Source organism: Curcuma longa, chromosome 1 (assembly GCF_044706935.1).
Source record: "Curcuma longa cultivar G26 ecotype Majalengka, Jawa Barat chromosome 1, ITB_CL_G26_1.1, whole genome shotgun sequence".
Taxonomy (NCBI): Eukaryota; Viridiplantae; Streptophyta; class Magnoliopsida; order Zingiberales; family Zingiberaceae; genus Curcuma; species Curcuma longa.
In genome coordinates, this window is record NC_133861.1 from 10,434,399 (window position 1) to 10,459,988 (window position 25,590).

Consider the following 25,590-nt stretch of genomic DNA (forward strand, 5'->3'; position numbering starts at 1 on the left):
GACATAATTCGTTTAATTAAATTTTGAGAGTATATAAGTTTTAATCTTTGAGAGTCTACTATATTTTTTGATTTTGAGAGAAAGTTGAGAAAAAGCAAGAATATCATGTGCTCAATTAAATTTTAAATAGAGTTTTTCACATTCAATAAATTATCATTTTTTTATTGTTTCCTTTAGGGTTTTGGAATGACAATTAATATGTTACTAAATTCGATATTAAATAATTGTCGTGATTGTCATAAATGTACTATTTTAAAATTCTGAAAGGGTAAAAAATATGCATTTCCCTTTAAAAAAAAAGCCGCCATTTTTTTTTTTCACTTTCTGTGAAATGATCTTCGGTTTATATAATTTACTGCTAGTGGAGAATTTATCATTGAAACTGGCCAAAACGCTTTGGAGGAAAAGGTAAAATTAAAAATCAAGAACAAATGTGTAAATTTCCATTTTTACCAAAAAAAAGTATTCAATTAGAAAGGCATTTCGAAGCTTTAAAAGCGCGATAATTAATAATGGTAAGTAACAGAGGAGCGAAAGAGAAGGTAAGAACAGAGCAAACCCGCTGTCTCCCTTCATGAACGAAACGTAACGTTTCAAACCCATCTTCTCTCCTACAAGTGGTTGTGGAGAGCGACCTCTGCAGCAGCAAAGCCCGAGTCGTTCTCCCCTTCTTCTCGGGAGGAACAGAGGAGCTAGGACATGCTTTCGAGGATGAATGGCGTCGTGTGGGCCGATGATGACGGCGATGAGGAGGACGCCACATCGTGGGCGAGAACGACCTCCGCCGCCGGTGCCAGCAGCGGAGCGATGGGAGATGGCAGGGACGAACTCGGCCTCCCGAACTTCAAGTCCATGCTCGATGACGACTGGTACTTAGGGGGGACTACTGCGGCCGCCGCCCACAACCTGCTGCCGGCGTCGGCTATCGCTCATCATCCATTCGACGGGTTCCAGTCGCATGTGGAGCTCAAAGATGTGACCTTTCCTACGAACCCTAAGCTGCATGAGGCCTTGCTGCTCCCGCCCACCGATGACCTCGACCAAAATCCGCCCTTTTTTACTGGCAAATCGAGCTTTGCCTCTCTCTTCGGAACGGTTTGTTCGACTCCCTTCGACGCTGGGCTCGATCTCGGGTGCGATGCTCCGGGGTTTCTTCCGGCTTCCCACGTGTCCGCTTCGGCTGTTTTGATGAACAGAGGCATCGGAGGCAGCGGCGACGGGGAAGGAGTCCAGGGTTTCGCTGGCTTGGGAGCGAGCGACCAACTAGTGTGTGCCGATCTGAGCTCAGCAGGCGAGTTTTCTGGCGTCCGTCTGCTTCCGCCCTCCGACAACTGTTCTGGTTCCATCTCCGGCGGCGCCTTCAGCGCCGCGGGCTTCAACAACTTCGAGAATTCTCCATTTCTCAACAGGTCCAAATTATTGAGGCCGCTGGAGATATTCCCTCCGGTGGGAGCGCAGCCGACTCTGTTCCAGAAGCGGGCGGCCGCCGCTCTCCGGCAGAATTCGGCTTCCGGCGTTGAAAAAAGCAGCTTCCTGGGACTATGGGGTCCGGAAGGAGTGGGGCAGGGTAACCGGGGGAAGTCCGCTTTGGAAGAACAGATCACAAGGAATAGAAAGGGCAATGACGAGTACGAAATGGACGATGGAAGCATGGATGCTTCCGGGTTGAATTATGACACAGATGACGGTGCCACAGATACTGCCAGAGGCGAGGAGAACGCAAAGGATGGCGGCGGGGGCAGCAACTCAATTGCCAACAGCACAGTGACCGGTGGTGGAGACCAAAAGGGGAAAAGGAAGGGCCTCCCTGCCAAGAACTTGATGGCGGAGAGGAGGAGGAGAAAGAAGCTCAATGACCGGCTTTACATGCTAAGATCTGTGGTTCCCAAAATCAGCAAGGTGAGATCTTCATGTTGCAGTATTCAAGTTTCATAAAACTATCCTATTTTTTGTTTCCTCAAGCGGTTCCATGTTTCATGATACATGCATAAATATTTTGATTGATTTTGTCAAAGAACTCTTTTTTGCTTTCCAACTTGTCCAGCTGCTGAATAATTCGTATGAGATATGGCAAAATGCTCTTTGGGGATGATCTTGAGTAGTGGTCCTTAAGTTCATGTGGCCACCGTTTCAAGGAATCAAATCAGTGTTGAATCCATAAAAGGATACGAGAGTGCCAATTATCTGATTATTTTAAAATACTTCATCCATCTCATTATCATTCTATCTGCTATAATTTCATAACTAACTTTATGGTTCCTTGTTCATAAATCTACTGGATTGCTTAAAACTTCTTTATTTTTTCTGCTAGAGATTGTATGGCATAGGCACTCAAATTTCTTCAGTAATAGTTTTGCCTTCTCAATAATTCTGTCGATGGTAATGATATGATGTATTAATATGCCAACCAAGCCGCATGTACTTTTTTTGTCACTTGGCTGAGTGACCTAGCTTTAAGGCATTATGCCTTTGGCTGAATAAAAGAACATTTGTTTTCACTCTGTTAAATGTACATGGAGTAGTATTCATCTTCTATTCAATACTCACACAATCTTGTTCTCCTATGCTGCAAGAGTAGTTACTATTCATCCTATCTAATGTTTCAATGTCAAAACATTTGAATCACTCTTCCATTGCAAATCTGAACATGTAGGAACAATGACAAACTTTGGTCGTCCTTTTTGAATCTTTGTTATATGCATATATTCTTATCTTAGTGAATTCCTCGTGTCCTTGTAGATGGACAGAGCTTCAATTCTCGGTGATGCAATTGAGTACTTGAAGGAGCTTTTGCAAAGGATCAATGAGCTTCACAATGAACTAGAGTCAACACCTTCGAATTCTTCTGTAGCTGGCACCAGTGTGGCTAGCTTTCACCCTTTAACTCCAACACTGCCTACTCTATCATGCCGTGTGAAGGAGGAGCTTTGCCCAAGCTCTTTACCAAGCCCAACTAGTCAGCCAGCACGGGTTTGTGTCTTCTTCTTGATCTTTTCTACACTGTATTAACACTCAAAGATCCTGACTACTACTGATAAAGGTCATTATCAACGTAGTATACATTAACTATCAGGTGGGAACTCAATTATGACATGGTAGACTAGAGATTCAGTCACCAAAAGTATGGACATGAAAAACTGCCTAGTGTTTCATGTTGGCTGGGCTACCAAATAGAGAGTTCCTTTAGTTTATGCGTGACTGTATATTTCAAAAATATGGTCAAAGTAGAAAATCACTGTTGTCGTTAGAAGGCTGCTTCAGATTCTTACCTATGTTAAGACAATGCAGTTTAGTGCTTACACAGATTATCTTATATTGCTGCATGCATTACTGAAGATCAAAACTGCGCATTTGACAGATCGAAGTTAAACTAAGAGAAGGACATGCAATCAACATCCATATGTTTTGTGCCCGTCGACCTGGCCTATTGCTTTCCACCATGAAGGCACTTGATAGCCTGGGACTTGACATTCAGCAGGCTGTCATCAGCTGTTTCAATGGATTCGCCTTGGATGTTTTCCGAGCAGAGGTAAGCTTTCCTCTCATCGTATCTTCCTAAAGGCAAAATGGATCACATTATCTTGGCCATGTTGCCTTGTATTCATGTGCTTTTTCCTTTTTCAGCAATGCAAAGACGGCCCGGGTGTCCTGCCAGAAGAAATCAAGGCAGTGCTCTTGCATTCTGCAGGATTTGACAACATGATGTCGTGAGAAATAAATAAGAAAAAAATCTGACTATTTCTCCCAGTGGTTAATTTATGTTTCTTGATGAAATTGGCTAATTAATTAGCACTCCAGCAGTAAATCTTAGGATTTCTATCTTGCATCTTGTGGGTGAAAAGCTGCATCTGTCTCCTGATAACAGCGTCTCACTCTTTCTCATCATGGAATAAAAGTTTATAACTCATCTCTATTTGCATTTGTTTAAGCAAGCCACAACAATTCTTGTCGAGCCAAATGAGCAGTTGGTTTTAAAGCTCAAATTACATTAAATATTGCATATTAATGGCTACACAGAATTCAAAAGTTTGAATGAATGGTTTGGTGTCTGAGTCTTATTGAGTCATATTGAATTTGTAGCTACTTTTCTTATGCAATCTTATTAATTTTTTCACACGTATCATTCGTTGCTATCCCCTTTTAAATAATTCAGTCAACTTCAAGAGTAGATCATCAATACAGTGTTTGCTGGCAAGATTCTTAAGACTGTCACTGGTTCCTTTAGCATGCACCTACGTTTCCATCCTTCTTTGTTTATCTTCTCCATGATGCCTCACATGTCAGTGCAGACCATTAAATATTCAAAAAGAAAAAAGAAAAAAGAAATCGCTCTTAGTACAATCCTTCTCTGATAGAAATTTAATTTTAAATGAACTACTGAACCTATTTAGAATGAAGAGATTCAAGTTTAAAAGCACGCTTAGTTAAACTATTTTCCTCATAGATCATAAACTCGTTTTAAGAAAAAGGACTGATCAGCTTTTGCATTCCCATGCAAGATTTACGTATCTGCCTGGATCTATTCATGCCAAAAAGTTAAAGATTCAGTAATATAATATCCAAAAAGTTGAAAGCTTTCTCTTTCTCTTTGGACGTTGCGTTTCAAAGCTTCATGCAGCTTTTGCGACATAAATACCAAAAAAACTGTTTAACTGGACTCTTCTTCTTGGATTTATTCACACAACGATTCATAGGATCGAATGAATAAATTTATAGCGAGATTCATGTGATCATTTAGCAGAAAGAATGCAACTTTAGAGCAATTAGTGGAGCAAACTGACAGGAGTACAGGAGTTGGCTCTTTACACCATTCATCATGGTGAACAGGAGTAAATATTACACTAAACAGAGCCTCAGACTGGCACTGAAAGCCATCATTTGAAATTAATGGATGGGGCCAGTATTTGTTAATGCTTTCCATCATTCAAGAGTCCAATATAATGCTCTTCTGGTTTAAATAGTTTGGATCGCTAGTTACCTATACCAGTGATTGAGTTCAGTGATAAAGAGGCTATTTTTTCCCCTGTAGTTTATATGAAATTCTTATAGTTTGTCACTAGTTTCGTTTTAAATATAGCATAATGATACTTTATAACCAAGATTAAAAAGACATTTACAATCCTCTTTATTTTTTCTGACAACATCTTATTTTTTCTAACACATTAACTGTTCTTCATCGGATCTCCCATAAAGTAGATTCACGTTATAACATTATTTTCGTTTTATTGTTCTCGCCTACAGTAGGAGTATGAAATTTGGAAATTTCAATTATTTTTGTACTGTTTTTTCTTCTTTCTTGGTTTAATAATATATTGATTATTTTCTACTATATTCTCCTTCTCTCTTAAGGAAAAAAAAAAATACAATTAATATTCTCCTTTTTCTTAAGAAAAGTAGAATTAATGATAAATCAATTGCAACGAAGAGACTAACATTTTTTTTCAAAAATATGTACATATTGTATAAATATACTTTGAGAGTTAAGTACTCTCAAAGTATAATCAAAGCATACAAGTTCATTTTAGAATTTGGACTTCTACACTTAGGTAGCTCCTCCTATAAGCTATCAACATCCAAACATATCATTTGGACACATGTTATCCAATGTGATACATTCAATCACTTACATACGTTCAACACTGAACTCTTCAAGACATCAACACCCAACAAGTAATGTATTCAACAAAATCATAAAAATCGATAGACAAAATACCAGATGATCTCCAAAAATCGAAACCTCCATTTGCTTAATTAAGCATGGTCTAAAAATCAGAACACATGTATTTGAATCTTCCGAAGCATTATCTCCTCGTTTGATGCCTTCTCCTCATAGCGAGACTTGTTGTGGGCCTTCCAAAGCACATAAATTATACTTGAGATGCTAAGATATGGAGTCTTCGTCTTACAATTATCATCTTTGTAATGCTGTCTAAAAATCTAAAATAGCTCATTTAACATTGAAAAATCATGTTGAATATATTTTTCATGTTAGAATATATATTCCATGTTAGCATATATATATATATATATATTTCATTCTATAATATTGATATACTAATCATAAATTTGAGTCATGAAACTCATCTTTATAAAATAGGATAAGATTACATATAATAATATAATAAATTTAACATGTTGATAAGTTCTATATTGGTGAGAGCTTCCTATTTTTTTCAATGAGATTTAGTTATCCAAATTTTATTAAATTATATTATCAAAAATCAAAATAAAATTTAATTTAAGAGAATTGCTAGAAATTAATATTTTATTTCCCAAAAATGTATCATCCATTTATATATATATATATAGCAATTATTCATTCTCTTCATTTGAAAAAGGATCAAATCACGGTGTCACTCCATTGCTTAAATTGATATCATTAGCGTTACGAATCACAAAACGGTTACAAATTTGGAAAACGGTATAAAATTGGACAGGGACGCTCCATTAATTGGATTAAGGACCGGTGCAACTCTTCCCCCGCTGAATCCCCTTGACATCGCTGCCGCCGCCTCGTATTCCTCCTCCGGCGCCGCTTCGCCGGGCGATATCGATTACCTCCACCGCCATTCTCTGATGTATTCGCCTCCCGTCGCGGTTTTTTTCGTTTTTCATACCAGTTCCTATTTTGTCCACTTTCTGACCTCGGCGAAGTGAATTAAGCAGAACCACCAGCCAGTTCATAATCAATTAATCTTTGGTAAATTCCAAACCCTAATCCTTTTTGAAGAGCTATACGTTGCATGATCCAACTATCGCTGTTCCCAAATGTAAGCGTTTTGATAGGTAGGATGCTTGCGTTATTCATAACTTTTCTTCTTCATTTAGAATCGACGTAAAACTCCTCCGCAATGCACTATTCCAATCGCTGGGGAGGGTCGTTCGAAATCCAACGGGATGCTCCTGCGGAGGACCAGCAGAGCAGTAACACGCAGTTTGACCCGCCGACGCCGCTGCGCCGGAAAGAGCTCGACGAGACGCAGCTCGGGTGGCTTCTTGCGCAACGGGAGTACAAAAAGAAGAACAAGGACAAGTGCGCCGAGTTTGGTGTTTTTGTGTGCAAAATGAAATGCTTGCAGTGGGTGCTTCTCGCTGCTCTGATAACGATTGTTGTGATTGGAATTTCGATGATTGCTGTGAGGAGAATGGTGAAGCACGACGAACCGGCGCCGAAGCCAGACAAGTATACAGTCGCGCTTAGCGTCGCCCTCAAATTCTTCGATGCACAGAAATGTACAGCTGCTTTTCTATTTGCTTCTTAGTTTCGTTTGAACTCTGTTCGATTACTATTTAGTTTGAGTATTGCATAAATCTGCAGTCTAGAAAATAATAAGGTACATATGCATACAACGATTTCATACTTGGATGTGCAGAAAAAAAGACATTTGCTTCCCAAATATATGTTAATTAACATTCTCTTTTCTTTCCTTTGCTTAAAAATGCTGATTGGGGTGCATGATGAAGTGGAAACACACAACCCGGGAATCTTTTAGAGTTAGATTTATCGAGCACTTGATTTCTAATATCTAATCAACAAATTTTTTCAATTCCAGTTGATATTTACTGATCAAGCTATACTTTTATCTCTTGAAGCCTTTCTGGGCATGTTATGCCTCATACAATTGGAATTCATGCCCCTGATTTTTGTTCTGTTATCAGAATCTGACTGATAATCCGTGGCGATGCACTTGTATGAGATATATTACTTAGAAACATTGGCATCACTTGGAATTTCTCATTCTCTTTCTTTCAGAACATGCATTCCAAGTGCCATCCGGATGATATCCCAGGTTTCGGAATATACTTGTTCTTTTGAAGATTTTTTGAACTTAAAATGAATTTATTAGTATGAAGTGGGAAACTATAAAAGGTCTCAACTCGGGGAGGTAAATAACATCAGAATATTATCTTGGAATTTGTCCAAATGCTCATTTCATCTTTGAATTACGATCTCATTTTGATTCTAGTTTTCTCATATCGTGTCGTAATCAGCTGGCCACCTAACGAAGAACAATGCCTTGTCTTGGAGGGGGGATTCTGGACTGCAAGATGGATCAGAGCTATCGGATGTGAAAGGCGGACTGGTTGGAGGATATTATGATAGCGGAAACAATATGAAGTTCCATTTTCCAATGGCTTTTTCCATGACACTGCTAAGCTGGTCAGTTGCAGAGTATGGTCCAAAATATAAAGCCATTGGAGAATACAACCATATCAAGGATATTATCAAATGGGGCATCGATTACTTGCTCCTTACCTTCAATTCCTCTGCCCCATCTATAAGTAAAATGTATAGCCAGGTATTCAAAAAGATAATATGTAGCTGTGCATCCTAAGATAACTTTTAAGCTTTCTTTGAGATGAAGCACCAACTAGGATGTTAATTTAGGAAGCCTTTTATGTTGACATCTGTTGGCATCAGGTGGGAATTTCACAGAGAAATTCGACCAATCCCGATGATGGATATTGTTGGCAAAGGCCAGAAGACATTAGCTATCCCCGACCTGTGCAAACATCCACATCTGCGCCAGATTTAGGAGGCGAGGTGGCCGCAGCACTAGCTGCAGCATCACTTGTGTTCAAGGAGGAAAATGCTTACTCCAATAGACTTGTCAATGCAGCAAAAACAGCTTACAGGTTTGCCACAGAGACAGTAAATAAAGCACCATACTCCACGGGAAACCAGCTGATAGCACAGTTTTATAATTCCAGTGGCTTCTGGGATGAATACATATGGGCTTCTGCTTGGTTATACTATGCCACTGGAAATTATAGTTATTTGGCATTTGCGGCTGATCCAAGCATCTATAAGAATGCCATTGCCGACCTCAAGAAGCCAGGTTTCAGAGTTTTTAGCTGGGACAACAAACTTCCAGGTGCCATCCTCCTTTTGTCAAGGCTTAGGATCTTCTTGAATCCAGGCTACCCCTTCGAAGACATGCTCGCCAGGTTTCATGCCGACACTAGTAAGAACATGTGCTCCTATTTGCGCCAATTTCGTGTTTTCAAGTGGACTAAAGGTAACAAGAACTGCTTTGTTTTGTTTTGTTATCAACTTTAACACCATTCTTGCTTGTCTGTTGATGTATAGGAGTACTTATTTTACTTTTTTGGAACTTTATAGGAGGGCTAATTCAACTGAACCATGGCAAACCAAGGCAATTGCAGTACGCTGCAAATGCAGCCTTCCTCGCATCTGTTTATGCCGACTACATGAATGAAAGTAGAGTTCCAGGATGGCATTGTGGATCCATTTACTTCAACATAAGCACGCTTCGCAGCTTCGCTGCCTCTCAGGTTCTTTCTTAACGATTCGGTGACTTAAATGGTCAACTTCGTGAAACAATTTCCAAACTGGTAATGCAGGTCAACTACATCCTAGGAGCAAATCCAAAGAACATAAGCTATTTGGTAGGGTTTGGAAACAAGTACCCAAAGAATGTTCATCACCGTGGTGCTTCTACACCCCACAACGGCCACAAATACTCGTGCACTGGTGGATGGAAATGGCGCGATTCTGAAGCACCCAATCCTAATGTCATACCAGGGGCCATGGTTAGTGGGCCTGACAAATATGACCGCTTCTTTGATACTCGTACCGTCGGAGATTACACCGAGCCAACACTGGCTGGCAATGCTGGACTTGTTGCTGCTCTGGCGGCCCTTGCAAGGAGCAATGGTAGTGAGGGCATTGACAAGAACACCATTTTCTCATCTGTGCCACCTTTCTTCCTCAATTCACCCCCTCCCTTTGCATGGAAGCCATAAGTCACTTTTGATTAATAGCATCCGTTTTGGTGATTATGTTGACATTCAAAATTTAGTGACATTCTTGTTATCCACGCATCCGTAGCCAAGAACTAACCTTCATCCCTCCTGAACGCTTCTTCCTTTTCTTTGTTTGCACTACTGCCAGGGTCCGTCACCTTGCAGTGCAATGGGCAAGGGTGAATTCTACCCATTGGCAACTACAAAGACAACCACCATGTTTACCTTGTCACAGCATCATCAGTGGCACCAAATTGAAGACCGAGGATGATTGGATCCTTAGCAATTGGCAGTATGATAGATCTTGATTTCCCAAGACAATGTGCAAATTTTTCAGTAGAATTGATCAACTAACTCGCTATATAAAATCAAACAGTAAAATAGCTGTTATCAAGCAGCAACGTTTATTATAATTGTCACAACATGGATGAATTTTGAGAAATTCCTGTTAAACAGAAACAGATTTACTTATTTTGCATTCTGAACTTTCAATGGACAAAGCTCAACTGGGATGTCAATAAAACTGTCTTTACTGTAAAACAAAATGGGGTGTCAAACTTATGGTACGACTTCAAGCTATTAGAAAATATCAAATTTACTAATTAGATTGCACTTAAATTAGAATGATTTATTTCACATTATAAGTTCATATTTCATATTTCTAACTTACTCTTTCACCTTTTTAAACTCTTATAATTGTCATGAAAAATTCCTATATTAAGATGTCTATGGTTACCAACCCAAATCCAATTTAGATGTGCAATAAACAACAAACTTAGTATGGGTCATGAAATGTACCATATTTGGGAACCATTTCAGACATCAAAACAACTGCTTAGACATGAGAATAACAACAGCCCAAAGTGTTCTATTGTTTAGCAATATTCAAATAAAACTACTCCTCAACTTTGACCTTTTTCTTCTTTGAATTTTCATTGTCAGGAACAAAAGCATGGGAAGAACGTTGTGCAGATTTAGCCGATGCTTCAGAAGTTGTCATTCTTGCCTCATATCTCTTCTTGGACTTGTGTGACATTTCTGTGCTTCGTGCCTGAGGATCATATGCAGAAGCAAAGGTACCATGATACCTGCTATCTTTTTTCAGTGAAGTGGCACTGGAATGGTATGATCTCCGAACAGAACCTGAAATGTTAAGAGTTCAAAGTGCCAAGGATAAAACCAAATCAACAGAGATAGCTTATTAGCAAAGCCATACTATCCAAGCATTCTAGACACAAGTTGCCTTAAATTACAAGCTGAGGTCTCTGTAGGAAGATTGAAACGAGGGACAAAAAATTTATGCAGAGACATACCCTCAGATTTCTCCAGTTCGCTGGGTTCTGGATAACGAACTAGACATACACGCCGTGCAATCTTCCCAACTGAAGAAAGACAATCTCAAGTAAAGAAACTGACAATATTACTTTAACAATATATGCTCCCAAGTGCATATGGTGTGTTTGTGTGTTAAGTGGCATGCTGAATCTTATTGGTTCAGTACAAATGAAAGGCATATTAAAATATGGTTAAATAAGTTGGCAGCACACACAATGAAATATATGTCTCCTAAGTGCAAATTTATGTATGTGTTTTAACAACAATTAGAAGTTCCAATCATTCTTCTAGAAATTTCAGTAGTTATCTGAAATCAAGTAGCATTGGTAACAAGCAATGGAGATACTATGACTTTGGTCCCAAATCAGTACCTCCTCTTATTTGCATCCCTGGAATTGCAGGAACTGCAGATGTATATTACAAACAGATCATGTCCCTTTCCATAAAGGTAATTTTTTTCAACCTTTTTTTCCTTGTATTGATGTTATTTAGTCCCTTTGTTTTGCTATGATTGCAAAGCTAGATACGTGAATATAGTTCCAATATGTCTAATTCTTCTGCAGTTGCCACATGAATTTTTATTTTATTGAGATGTCTAGGTAGATCTTCGTAAATTCTTTAAATAATGTGAAAATACATTTCCCCTTTTACTAAAATACAACAATTTTTCAGAATAGGATTGCTATCATAATGTGCCTTCAAATAAAAAGGACTAAGTTTAGCAATTTTAATGACACACTTGTATCAGGATTTCACCTACAAAATTATTCAGGTGTTCACTTCTTGTTCTATCATTCCATCTCGTTGGATTCCATTTTGCTCTCATAAAATATTTTGCTTCATTATATTGAGTTCTAATATGCTGTAGTTTTATGATTTCAAGTGCTAATTGGTATTAGTTTGCATGGTAAAGTCATATCATTGTATTTGCCAACCGATGCAGGTACTGTGTCTGTATGTCATGACAAGCATAGTTTTGATAGCCGATTAATAGAGTTTGTCTCAGCCGGTACCACTCGAAACTAGTTGAGATATGAAAGCTCATTTCCATGGGCCATTTTTTGATTCCGTTCGCCAATGATGCGGAGGAGATAAACCACTAAAAACAAGAGAGGGAAGTGAAGGGGAAGAGGAGAAACACAAAACAATGCATTGATTGAGAAAGAAAGATTCTCTTCCCATCTTCGATTCCGTTTGCATCATGATGAAACACTAAAAAGAAAGGAGAGGAGAAAAGGAAATGCAAATGGAAGCAACACAAAATTTCAATTGATTCAAATGATTTTTCAAATATAATGTAACTAATTTCTAGCTTACTTTGAATCTCTAGTTTTTTTAACCATTATGAGATGCCTATTTCTTGGAAAAAATCAGTATCAACATTAAGATTGAATTGACCGTTGTTGATATTGATCTAACTTGGTTCATTCCATATTGATATTGGATGATTTTGTAAAATATTATTAGTTGGATGCTTGATATATTTTTGTAATTTATTACTCTAAAATTTTAGTTCAATTAACTTTATAATTTGTATAGCCGACCCCACCTAGTGGGAATCTCTAATAGAAAAAAAAGGGAAATAAGAATAAAAAAATCACGAAGCTAATAACTCTTTAAGCACATATTTCAGTTACTATTGAGATAAAATACAGGAAGCATATTCACTTTACAAAATTGTTCTAGCTGAGGTAGCCCAAAGATGATGATTGTGTGGAAACTGAAAATATGTGCAGCCAAAAGATATGGACTAAGAAATGTACTGTTTCTGAGAATGACCAAACATACTTGAGTAAGCAAAGAAACAGAATAAACTGTCCGCTCATCCTCCAAAACCAGATACGATGTAATTTGATAAATGAAATATCTAATTTCATGCTATCAGAAAAAGACACACGATAAATAAAATTTTATTCCTTGTTACATACAAACTGCAAGAAAGAGGTCATATATAATTAGCTGGTTTAACAACCCATTTACATGGATAAATATATGGAGAAGATAGATAGACTCCACATTGTCAACAAAATAAGTGAAAAACAATGGTTCATGAGTTGAAATGAGTTCCAGATGTCAAGACAGAAAGGAATAATATGGTTTCTGAATTGATTAAAACCTAAGCAAGCATTCATAAACACCAAAAAGCAGGATGAGAAGTAAAGCTGCCTAACACATACCTATTTTCGTCTCTGATCCAGATGCGAGGAATACAGTTGCGTCTGGCTCATGAGCAGCATAGCTCACCAAATCATATGACTTCCCTGGAAATATTAATACAAATTCCAATTTTTTAAACTTTGAAGCAATTATCAAACCAAGAGTTAAGGACTTATGTTAGCACACTAACTCATAGATATAGCTTGCTCTAAAAATATTTCCTTAAACCTCGGGTACTAAAAGAGACTTAAAGTGAACTTACGATTCTGATAGAATAGGAGACACTAGTTAAACAAGATAGTAAACCATGATAGAATAGGAGACACTAGTTAAATAAGATAATAAACCATGATATAATAGAAGACACTAGTTACATAAGATAGTAATCCATGAGCATATGCACCTCAATAGGTTATAGTTTGCTAAAACAGTTGTTTAAATGAATCAATGTATGAAAATCTGATTGCCAGAAAGAATGAAAGCGCACAGTGTTCACCGAAATTGCACCTACATCTCAATAAAATATGAAGTCGTTCAAATTATTGCACAATGAAACAACAACGGATATCTGAATGGCCTAAGGGTAGCCCTGAGTCTTACCAGATGAAGTATCGAACCCACCAAGCTTTCCATCCCTATGTAATTTGAGTGTTATCTCTTTCCCATTAAAATCAGCAGGTTGTAACTGCATCATTGTCGCCGTTATAATAACACAACCAAATCATGAAAATTCACTTACAATGAACAACAGCGAGCCAACTACGACAATGAACCAAATAAATACTTGCTTGGTTGATGGGCCACTGGACGAGCCAAAGCTCCGAAGAGTCTGTCAAGGAAAAATCAACAAGCGGATCCTTCGTGTTCTCCTCGAAATCAGGCCCTGGATTGTACCTAAAGGGCACAAGAAAACAACGCGAAAGCGGAAAAAACGTGAACAAAAAATCTTATTTTTTCGATATACAACTACAAGTGACAGGGCAAAGCTTAAGAGCAATTTCACTATGAATCAAAAAGCGATCTTTTTTTAGGAGATAACTTTGAAAAGAAGAGAGAGGTAGGCACCCTTTGTCAAAAGAATCCATTGGAGAGGGTCGAAAGCACAGCAGAAACGGGTTCGTAGCGACGGAAGCTTGTCGCAGCGATGGGGGAAGCGGTGGTCTGGCGCAGGACCGTCTCGACAATTTTGCAAACCCTCAACCTTGGAAAAAAATTTTTGGGGTTTTAGTATTAAAAAAAATAAATATTAATTAAAAAATAATTGTTTATAAAAAATATCATAACAATATTTAATTTTATTAATAAAACTTAAAACAGAACTCGATCCATTCTAAAAGATTGACCAATCATACAATAATAATTTTAGAATTATATTAAGTCTTATTTTTTATTAATAAATTTTAAAAATAATTTTTTTCTACTAAACTTTTAAATATAATTTATTAAAAACTAATATATTTATTGCATAAATATTTTTAGTTAACTAATAAAATTAAATTTCGCTAATAAAATATTTAAAATATTAATTAAATTTAACAATGAGTAATAAATTATTGTAATATTATTTATATACATTTTAATTGTCAAAAATTTTATTTAGTCAAAAATATTTAACTTACAATCTTTTTTTAATACCGACAATAAATTATAAAAAAATGTGTATAATAATTACGAAGGAGCAAGATAAAAAATAAAATTTATTGAGAAATAATTTAGTATAATATTAAATATATTTTTAAACTTTTAAAAGTATTTTTATAAAAAAATATTAATTACTAATAAGTATGACTAATAAATATTTTTAATTTATTAGACAAACCTAACTTTGACCCGTAATTAATAAAAACTTAAAAATTATATCATATGTTATGGGAAAAAATAATAAATTATAATTTAAATTTAATTTTTATAATAAAAAATTAAAAGTATTTACCAAATCTTTAACTAGTAAAAATTATCAAATAAATTTAATTTTTTAATTTTCAATAAAAAAATTAAAAATTACCTACCAAATCTAACTTTAAAAATTAAAAATTATTATTAGACCTAATTTGACTAGTAAAAATTAAAAATTATCATTCAAATTTAATTTTGATCTATAAAAAATTAAAAATTATCAATTAAATGTAACTTTTTAACTAATAAAAAATTAAAAATTATAGAACAAATTTAATTTGACTAATAAAAAATAAAATTATTAATCAAAATAAATATGAATTAAAAATTATTTTAGTTTATAATTTTAAATATTTACTAGATAATTCAAAATAAATTAATAATTATATTTAATTTAATTTATATTTAATAAATATATATATATATTTGATATACTGCGCGGCGAAAAAAACGCGACCCCGTGCGCGATCGATCCACGCCATCCACGCCCGATCGCGATCAACAGCAGCCGTCCAAAAATCGCGATTGCACAATGTTTCTCCTCGAACCTTCACCGCTTCTCCACCACTGTTCACCGCCGTCCGGCCACCTCCGGCCGCCGGACCGGGCCCGTTGGAACCGCAACTCGACGGCGGTCCGGAGGTGGCCGGAGTTCGGCCCTATATATATATATATATATATATTAGAGAGACCGAATGAAATAAGGGCTTAGGTAGGGTTGAACAAAAGTTCAATTAAATCGATTTAACCAATCAAATCGATAGAATTTAAAAGTTCAGTTCGATTTTTTTTGAAAATCTAATTTTTTTTCAAATGATATCTTATTAACAAATTGTTCCTTTCCCGTTGATATTTACTGATCAAACTATACTATTATCTCTTGATGCCTTTCTGGGGCATGTTATGTCTCATACAATTGGAATTCATACTCCTAATTTTTGTTTTGCTGTTGACTGATAATCCGTGGCAATGTACTCGTATGATTATTACTTAGAAACATTAGCATTACTTGGAATTTCTGAGTTCTCATTCTCTTTCTTTCAGAACATGCATTCCAAGTGCCATCAGGATGATATCCCTGGTTTCGGAATATACTTGTTCTTTTGAAGATTTTTTGAACTTACAATGAATTTATTAGCATGAAGTGGAAAACTATAAAAGGTCTCAACTCGGGGATGTAAATAACATCAGAATACTATCTTGGAATTTGTCCAAATGCTGATTTCATCTTTGAATTACGATCTCATTTTGATTTTAGTTTTCTCATATTGTATCGTAATCAGCTGGCCACCTAACGAAGAACAATGCCTTGTCTTGGAGAGGGTATTCTGGACTGCAAGATGGATCAGAGCTATCGGATGTGAAAGGCGGACGGGTTGGAGGATATTATGATACCGGAAACAATATGAAGTTCCATTTTCCAATGGCTTTTTCCATGACACTGCTAAGCCGGTCAGTTGCAGAGTATGGTCCAAAATATAAAGCCATTGGAGAATACAACGATATCAGCGATATTATCAGGGGCATCGATTACTTGCCCCTTACCTTCAATTCCTCTGCCCCATGGCCCCCATCTATAAGTAAAATGTATATCCAGGTATTCAGAAAGATAATATGTAGCTGTGTATCTAATTACCTAAGATAACTTCTAAGCTTTCTTTGAGATAAAGCACCAACTAGCTAGGATGAAAATTTAGGAAGCCTTTGATGTTCACGTCTGTTGCCAACTTGCCATCAGGTGAGAATTTCACAGAGAAATTCGACCAATCCCGACGATGGATATTGTTGGCAAAGGCCAGAAGACATTAGCTATCCCCGACCTGTGCAAACTTCCACAACTGCGCCAGATTTAAGAGGCGAGGTGGCCGCAGCACTAGCTGCTGCATCACTTGTGTTCAATGAGGAAAATGCTTACTCCAATAGACTTGTCGATGCAGCAAAAACAGCTTACAGGTTTGCCACAGAGACAATAAATAAAGCACCATACTCCCCGGGAAACCATCTGATAGCACAGTCTGGGATGAATGAAAAATGATATAGTATTGAACATATAGTATGAAAATTCAATATGACACACTACATGCATAGATGTGAGATCCGAGCGTATCATGTTGTGATTTCATACTACATTTTTATATAGTATATCATTGCTCGGGATGAAGATTGATACAATGGAAGTATGTGGCATAGTCAAATCACAAGTGAAGGTTAAAAGCCATGTCTGGCTGAAAGAGGTCAAAGACTCCTCTCGCCTCCATCAGTTTTGTCATCTAATAAGTGATGAGACTCCTCCATCAACTTGACCATTTTACTCCTTTATCAATTTCAGTTGGCCATCAAACTCCTCACCTCCATCAACTTGATCATCTGACTCAGTCAGTTCTATCCACTCGATCCTCCAAGGCTCAGATTTTTCACCTCCTTCAACTGAAACCTTGTGCTTCCTCTATCACCTTAACCATCCAACTCTTCCATCATCTTGGTCAACTCTATCCTATCAGCTCTGTCAATTTACATAGGTCCACTAATAGTTACCGTAAATATATGCTGAACATAACACCATGAGTATGTAAGAATAATCATATATGATGAAATCGTATAATACACTCTTTGGAAAATATGATGAGTATGTAGCAGATTTCACCTTTATTTTTTTTGAAGTAATTTAAAAATATTTCAAATTTACATACACTCTTTGGAAAATCGGAGAACTAACAAAGACGCGAGACTTCTGATGATTATGTAATTTGTTTACGACGCATGCGATAGTACATCAAGATCTCAAGGATTTTATTTTTATTTTGAGAAAATAATTTTGTTCACATATGTTTTTTAACTCTGGATTCATCTCCTGTGAGAAAAAAAAAACTTCTATGCCAGAGAAAAAGATGATTATAATTGTGGAATCCAAAAGTAAATAGCCCACATTGATACTAAAGGGGAGGAAAAGAGACTAGAGTGGTGCTATTAGTGTTAATAGATTATTGGCGAAAACTTCAAAAAAGTGATTTGTATAGTTTGGGCAAAATCAAATTGAAGCGTGTCCATCGAAAAAAATGATAATTTCAGTAGTCACATCTCTTGGGTGGCCGGTTTGGTTCCATGGAAATTTTCTACCGACCACCAGGATAAATCGGGAAGCACATACGACGGTCAATCCAGATGCCCAGCATCCTTTGATTTTCCCATTTAAAAGAAAATTTCTACAAATACGTCGTAGCTGAGGATCGAACCGCGTCATGAGACTCAAGCGCGTCCTTCGAGAAATTGTTGAAGATGGTTTGAGCTAGGGTTTTGATACGTTCTGTCGTGCCCTAACGACCTAAACTACTGCCTTTGACGACGATACGATGCTCCACCCGACCATCCGCCGCCATGCTCTTCTTCCCTTGTCCCAACTCCACCGCATTTTCTTCGCCACCTCCACTTCCTCTCCCCTGTCAGGCGGCGGCACCTCTTCTTGCGATCCTCACTTCATGGTCGAGTACCTCGTGAACTCGTGCGGATTCTCAATGAAAGAGGCGACGAAGGCCTCCAAGCCGCTCGCGCGTCTCCGATCGACCGAAAATCCCGACGCTGTTCTTGCTTTTTTCAGATCTCAGGGCATTGATGGCGCTAATCTCAGGAAGATGATATCCTGGAAACCAGTATTGCTCCGCTGGAATGTGGAATCAAATCTCACCCCGAAGTTTCAATTTTTTCGCGACCTGGGGTTATCAAAATCGGACCTCGCTGATGTCATCACGAGGAACCCCTCCATCATTTGCTTCAACGTCCAGCGTACTCTTCTCCCCAGATTAAAGGTATGGGAAAGTCTCTTTGGAACAAGGGAGCTGCTCCTCAAGAATATTAGGATTGCGGGGTTGGTTTTTGAACAACAGATGTGAGAATGTGGTACGTCCTAACCTGAACTTCTTACGGGATGAGTGTGATATTCCTCTCGAAAGGGCATCACTTGTCCTCAAAAAACATCCAGCTTTCATTTTACAAAATCCAAACTCATTACGGGCTTTGGTAGATAGAGCGGAGGGAATGGGATTTACTAGGAGATCTGGAATGTTCCTCTGGATCCTTGGCATTCTGTTTAAGACCAGCAGAGAAAAAGTTGACGCTCACTCCAAGCTCATGAGCAGCTTTGGGTGGTCGAACTCGGAGTTCTGTACTGCAATCGAAAGAAAACCAGGCTTCTTAAATATTTCCACAGATATCTTACGGATAAAGATGGAATTTTTGATTAAGGACATTGGGTTCACCCCATCCGACATCGCTGAACAGCCGATGCTTTTAGTATTCAGTTTGAAGAAGAGGATGATTCCTCGGTTTCAGGTGATGAAGATATTAAAATCAGAAGGGTTATGGACTTCAAAAGGCAAGCTACACATGTTTTTCATAATGCCAGACCCAATATTTCTGAAGAAGTATATTCTTCCTTACAAAGATAAATTGCCCAAACTTCTGGAGATCTCGTGCCCTGTAGCTGAATGATGATTGGACAATTGAAACTGCAAAAGAGAACAAGGATGTCGAACCAATCTTGTAGTTTTCGCATGTGTTTGTTATTCCTAAAATTGTTCATCTAGACATTAAAATGCCAAGTTTTCTAAACTTGCAATTTTGTATCCTGATTGAGTGGTAGAAGGGTAGAAGGGATTATCTTAGAAAATAGAGGATTGTACACTCTGTGCAAATTATTCCAGCACTGAAGGAGCAGTAAATAGTCATATTCTTGATTGATAAAAGTTGAATTTTGTTTTCCCATATTGAGCTGGGTATGTGGTTCCATTTGCCAATATGACCGAGGCACCATCTTCTGTACATGTAGGGCATGAAATTGTTCACAAGTTTTTGTCATTGATAACAAGCTTTATGGAAGGTGTTTCTTGTTCTTAGAAGGTAGGATTCCTAGCTTCAAATCTTTCAAATAGAACATGTAGAAAATGTTAAACTTGGAGATTTGATTTCTAACTCTATATGTTATTCATATTTTTTTGATTATGTGGTCTGAAGTGATTCTAATCTATTTAATTGTACTGCCATGTTGGTTGCTCAAATAAATTTCTTGTTCTTTTAGGTATAGAAAATTTTTCTACAAACTTCTTAGTAGTCAAATTGGCGTGGGGGCAATGGAGATCAATCTCAGAAATATGTGAATTTGCCAAATTATTTCCTAATTGTTATGTAGATGTGAAAGAGATGCGAGAGAGAAGTTTTACTGAGATGATATATCTTGAAAATATCAACTAGTAGGAATAAATGATTAATAAGTACCTCAGCGGATTTAGGGACTAATGATCCTTCACCCCAAATATGTAGAACACAAAAGTGTTGCTTTTGGAATTGGCTGCAATGAGTTGCCATCTTATTCATTATTTGGATCACTCTGCAGATTTTTATCTCCTGGTCAAATGGTTCTAAATGTGTTTGTTTCAACAATTATTCTTCTTAAATATGTTATCCTTTCTCATTTAGTTGTATTCAAGGTCGAATTGGATGTCAATTGTGATTCCATTATTTTTTATATTTTTCATTGAGAGTAAGTTCACAGACTTCAACACAATTTAACATAGAAGATCCTGAGTAATTACTTACGGTGGTCACAGTAGTCCCATTGTGATTCAAACAAGAGGATGAGAATGTAGTGCTATTTGGATGACAAGTCAAGGTTTATTGCTAATCTTCCAGATGATATCTCAATCTACTTCCTTGCAACATTCCCTTCCCTAGAATTTACTACACGATGCTAAAATAGTTACTTGGGTAGGAAGGTTGTAATTATGAGTGATGAATAATTGAAGAATGATCAGATGTGATAACAAAGGTTGAAACAAAAATCATAGTAGACTATTCCTGCAAGTTCGTTTCTAAAACTCAGTTTATGACTACTTTAATAGTGCATAAAAAAGAGTTGCTGCTAAGGATGAACTTGAACTTTGGAAGGTGATTGCTGCTAAGGATTTTAAGCAGCAAAGCTTGTAAACTGTCAAGTTCTTGATCTTTGCCAATCCATAGACTTATTTTAGACTAAATGCAATCTTTTGTCCGGTCTTCATAACTGGACATCTGAGGTTTTGTCAAAAGAAAAATGTAACAATGGCGTTGGATTCAAAGTTAGCTAGCTGCATATCTGTGTAAACCTCTGATTGATACTGACGTAGTGTTTGGTTCATTGAGCTTTATCTGTTAGATTTTATTTGTTTGGTTAATTTCAACTGCCTGGCATTTTCTTATTCATTGAAAAATTAAATTATGATGTAAATTTTGAGGTGGGAAAGAAAATATATTTGAGAAGAAGAAATGATTATTTTGATGTTTTCATTTTTTAGCCCTTTCTTATTTTACAATGAAAAATTGAAATTAAGAAAAAAAATACTAATAATAAGTTGTTGACAATGGTTTGAGCTAGTGTTTTGATATGTTTTGTCGTACCCTAACGACCAAATTTCTACCGCCGTTGACGACGATGCTCCACTCGACATCCGCCGCCATGCTCTTCTTCCTTTGCCCCAACTCCACCGCATTTTCTAATCGCTACCTCCACTTCCTCCCCCCTGTCAGGCGGCGGCACCTCTTCTCGCGATCCTCACTTCATGGTCGAGTACCTCGTGAACTCGTGCGGATTCTCCATGGAGGAGGCGTCGAAGGCCTCCAAGTCCATCGCGCATCTCCGATCGACCGAGAATCCCAACGCTGTTCTTGCTTTCTTCAGATCTCAGGGCATTGATGGCGCTAATCTCAGGAAGATGATATCCTGGAAACCCGCATTCCTCTGCTGGAATGTGGAATCAAACCTCACCCCGAAGTTTCAATTTTTACGCGACCTGGGGTTGTCGGAATCCGACCTCGTTGTTGTCATCATGAATAACCCCGCCATCGTGTCCCTCAATGTCCAGCATACTCTTCTTCCCAGATTGAATGTATGGGAAAATCTCTTTGGATCAAGGGAGCTGCTCCTCAAGAATCTTAGGAATCGGTGTTGGTTTTTGAGCAGAAACATTGAGAATGTGGTACGTCCTAACCTGAACTTCTTACGGGATGAGTGTGATATTCCTCACGAAAGGGCATTACTTGTCCTCAAAAGACACCCAACCTTCCTTGTAGAGAACCCAGACTCATTACGGGCTTTGGTAGATAGAGCGGAGGGAATGGGATTTACTAGGAGATCTCGAATGTTCCTCTGGATCCTTGACGTTCTGTTTAGGGTCAGCAGAGAAAAAGTTGACGCTCACTCCAAGCTCATGAGCAGCTTTGGGTGGTCGAACTCGGAGTTCTGTGCTGCGATCGAAAAACAACCAGTCTTCTTACATAGTTCCACAAATATCTTACGAGCAAAGATGGAATTTTTTATCAAGGACATTGGGTTCACCCCATCCGGCATTGCTAAACGGCCGACACTTTTAGGATTCAGTTTGAAGAAGAGGATGATTCCTCGGTTTCAGGTCATGAAGATATTAAAATCAGAAGGATTATGGACTTCAGATGACAAACTACATATGTTTTTCATGATATCGGAGCTAAAATTTCTGAGCAAATTCATTCTTCCTTACAAAGATAAATTCCCTAAACTTCTTGAGATCTCGTGCGCTGTAGCTGAATGATGGTTGGATAATTGAAATTGCAAAAGAGGACATGGATGTTGAACCAATCTTGTAGTTGTCGTATGTGTTTGTGAAATTGCATTTTATTACCTGATTGAGTTGTAGAAGGGATTATCTTAGAAAATAGTGGATTGCACTCTGTGCAAATTATTCCAGCAACTGAAGGAGCAGTAAATACTCATATTTTTTATTGATAAAAGTTGAATTTTATTTTCCCTGTGCTGGGTATATGCTGTGGTATGTGGCCATTTGCCAATATGACCGAGGCACCATCTTCTATACATGTAGGGCATGACCGAGGCACCATCTCCATTATTGTTTCCATTTGGGTTGGCGTGGGGCAATGGAGTCAAATGGGGCAATGGAGATCAGTCTCAGAAATCTGTGAATTTGCCAAATTCTTTCCTAATTGTTATAGGTGTGAAAGAGATGTGAGAGAAATTTTTCACTGAGATGATATATCTTGAAATATGAACTAGTAGGAATAAATAATTAATAAATACCTCACCCAAAATATGTAGAACACCAAAGTGTTGCTTTGGAAATTGTCTGCAATCAGCTGCCATCTGATTCATTATTTAGATCACTCTGCAGATTTTGATCTCCTAGTCAAATGTTTCTACATGTGTTTGTTTCAACAATTATCTTTCTTAAATTTGTTATCCTTTCTTTTAGTTGTATTCAAGGTCGAATTGGATGTCAATTTGTGATTCCATATTTAACCTAGAAGATCTAGAGTAATTACTTACAGTGGTCACAGTAGCACCTGACCCACCTGGTAATCATGAAAACAACATCAATGGCCATGCCTCACCATGCAATCTGAATTAAACTAAAATGATTCGAGTGCTGATTGCTTTCTTTTGTAGTTGATTGATTGCTCTCAATTAAACTTCACCCTTCAATGAAGAAGAGGAGTTTTTTTTTTGTTGAGCAAGAGTAGTCTCTTTTTTTTTATGAGAATGTAGTGTAATTTGGATGACATGTCAAGATTCATTGCTAATCTTCTAGATGATATCTCAATCTACATATATGCTTGCAACATTCCCTATAATTTACTACTTGATGCTAAAAGGTTGTAATTATGAGTGACGAATAATTGAAGAATGATCAGATGTGATAACAAAGGTTGAAACAAAAATCATAGTAGACCATTCCTGCAAGTTCGTTTCTAAAAATCTGTTTATGACTACTTTAAAATTACATAGTACTAGTTTTTCACCCGTGCAATGCACGGGATATTTTTTTTATATAATTAATAATTAAAATTAGTAAGTATGAGCGTTTGAATAAATAATTAAAATATAAATAACAATGATAACAACTAATTAATTTTTTTTTTTGCTCGACACATTTGTAGAATGATAACAACGGTTCTTCACCTATTTTTTCCAAGTATGTCATGATGTCATTGACAAAGTCTCATCACAAAGTATATGATATCTTATTGTTCCTGAAAATAGTAAAATAATTGATTATTAAAAAATATTAAAATATTAGATGTAATATGTCATAATGTCATTGACAAAGTCTTTCCATAAATTAAAAGAATAATAAAACAATACTTACTCCGAATCTTCTAAGATAAAATCAAGAAGTTTTGTAAGGCGACCACCAAATTCTTTACTTTGAGGCGATTCTCGTGCAACCATTTTGTCAATGACATCTCAAAAAAAAATTTAAGCTATAAGATAAAATGTTCGATCAATTAATCATGAAATAAAAAAATAAATTAACTTACCAAAAAGTATGTTCTCATTAACAGAATCTGTCTCCTTCAGTTCACTAAAAGACTTGAATTCATACATCATCGATGGAAATGTATCATCAAAAATTTTGCATACATGAGTTTTTGCAATAAAATTGATCTTGTATTTGTTTGTTGTTGTCTTATACTTCATTCGATTCTCTACAACAATGATATTTTTTATGGCAAATACATGACCTTCTAATAGAATGAGTTTCACTTTCTCCATGATCGGACGTTTTATTGTTCCATGTATGCGTTCACCCTATAAATATTTAGAAAGAGTAAATATTTATATTTATGAACAATAATCAAATATATACGTAAAAAATATATATACAACCTCTTTATCACGAAAGACACACTCCAAGCTAAAATCTCCATTGTTTCCATATGCAGGTAGATCGTAACAACGAACTAATCGGAGTTTCAATGCCCACTGCATTTTCGAACGGTTAACCTCTCGGATAAGATTAAACAGAGGAGCCATTTTTTTATTTCAATCTAAAGTGAGTGAGTAAAGATATTACAGTCTTAATTTATAGAGTGTATTGAAGAGGAATTTGAAAAGTTTAAATCGAAAAAGATGGTAATTTTATTGATGACATTAAATATAATTTAAGGCAGGACCTTGAAACTTTGGAATATGTGGTATTTCAAAGGTGGTAATATTTAATTTGTGTAACTTAAATCATGGAGTGTTGCACAAATTAAGTCTAACGATATCAATATCATTTAAATTCTAAGATGAATTTTTAATTAATATTGTAAAAGATGGAAAGTATCAACAATCAAAGAGAGCACTAATCTTTTCACGATTTTCAAAATCTCTTCAATGTCATAAATATCAAAATTGAATAATATCGATGAATCTTCATTTTTTAATTTATATGGTAATCTTTAATTAAGGTCATTTCAATTATTAATAATATTTTATTAGCTTTGCAATATTAAATGATATTTTACAATCAAATATGGTAATCTTTACCATATATAAGTTTTATATATAACTCAAATCATTTAAATCAGACAAAAATGAAAAATAAATACTTTATTGAATTAAAAAATCATACTATTTGTGTAAAACAATTA

The 25,590-nt window shown here is 36.6% G+C and overlaps 4 protein-coding genes and 3 pseudogenes across 4 annotated transcripts; 6 read left to right on the forward strand and 1 right to left on the reverse strand.

The window, feature by feature from the left end:
- Positions 1–543: 543 nt before the first annotated feature.
- On the forward strand, positions 544–3,797 carry LOC141842818 (transcription factor ICE1-like). The gene is made up of 4 exons (XM_074730816.1): positions 544–1,899; positions 2,740–2,970; positions 3,359–3,529; positions 3,625–3,797. Exons 1-4 carry the CDS (start codon positions 700–702, stop codon positions 3,709–3,711), a joined length of 1,689 nt encoding a protein of 562 aa, XP_074586917.1. The 5' UTR covers positions 544–699; the 3' UTR covers positions 3,712–3,797.
- Positions 3,798–6,851: 3,054 nt separating this feature from the next.
- LOC141840497 (endoglucanase 12-like) lies at positions 6,852–9,768 on the forward strand. The gene is made up of 5 exons (XM_074728501.1): positions 6,852–7,233; positions 7,993–8,300; positions 8,423–9,020; positions 9,125–9,297; positions 9,367–9,768. Exons 1-5 carry the CDS (start codon positions 6,852–6,854, stop codon positions 9,766–9,768), a joined length of 1,863 nt encoding a protein of 620 aa, XP_074584602.1.
- Positions 9,769–10,524: 756 nt separating this feature from the next.
- Positions 10,525–14,449, reverse strand: LOC141846447 (mediator-associated protein 2). The gene is made up of 6 exons (XM_074734494.1): positions 14,326–14,449; positions 14,049–14,154; positions 13,861–13,945; positions 13,281–13,364; positions 11,082–11,150; positions 10,525–10,911 (listed from the first exon to the last, which is right to left on the reverse strand). The coding sequence occupies exons 1-6, from the start codon at positions 14,343–14,345 to the stop codon at positions 10,664–10,666; spliced, it is 612 nt and encodes a 203-aa protein (XP_074590595.1). The 5' UTR covers positions 14,346–14,449; the 3' UTR covers positions 10,525–10,663.
- A 2,130-nt stretch (positions 14,450–16,579) lies between these two features.
- LOC141823985 (endoglucanase 12-like) lies at positions 16,580–17,191 on the forward strand. The gene is made up of 2 exons (XM_074711203.1): positions 16,580–16,753; positions 16,895–17,191. The coding sequence occupies exons 1-2, from the start codon at positions 16,580–16,582 to the stop codon at positions 17,189–17,191; spliced, it is 471 nt and encodes a 156-aa protein (XP_074567304.1).
- A 1,262-nt stretch (positions 17,192–18,453) lies between these two features.
- LOC141839183 (transcription termination factor MTERF8, chloroplastic-like) lies at positions 18,454–19,791 on the forward strand (annotated as a pseudogene).
- A 1,825-nt stretch (positions 19,792–21,616) lies between these two features.
- On the forward strand, positions 21,617–22,751 carry LOC141846352 (uncharacterized; annotated as a pseudogene).
- Positions 22,752–23,042: 291 nt separating this feature from the next.
- The window catches only part of LOC141823994 (uncharacterized), a 3,796-nt pseudogene continuing 1,248 nt past the window's right edge, over positions 23,043–25,590 (forward strand).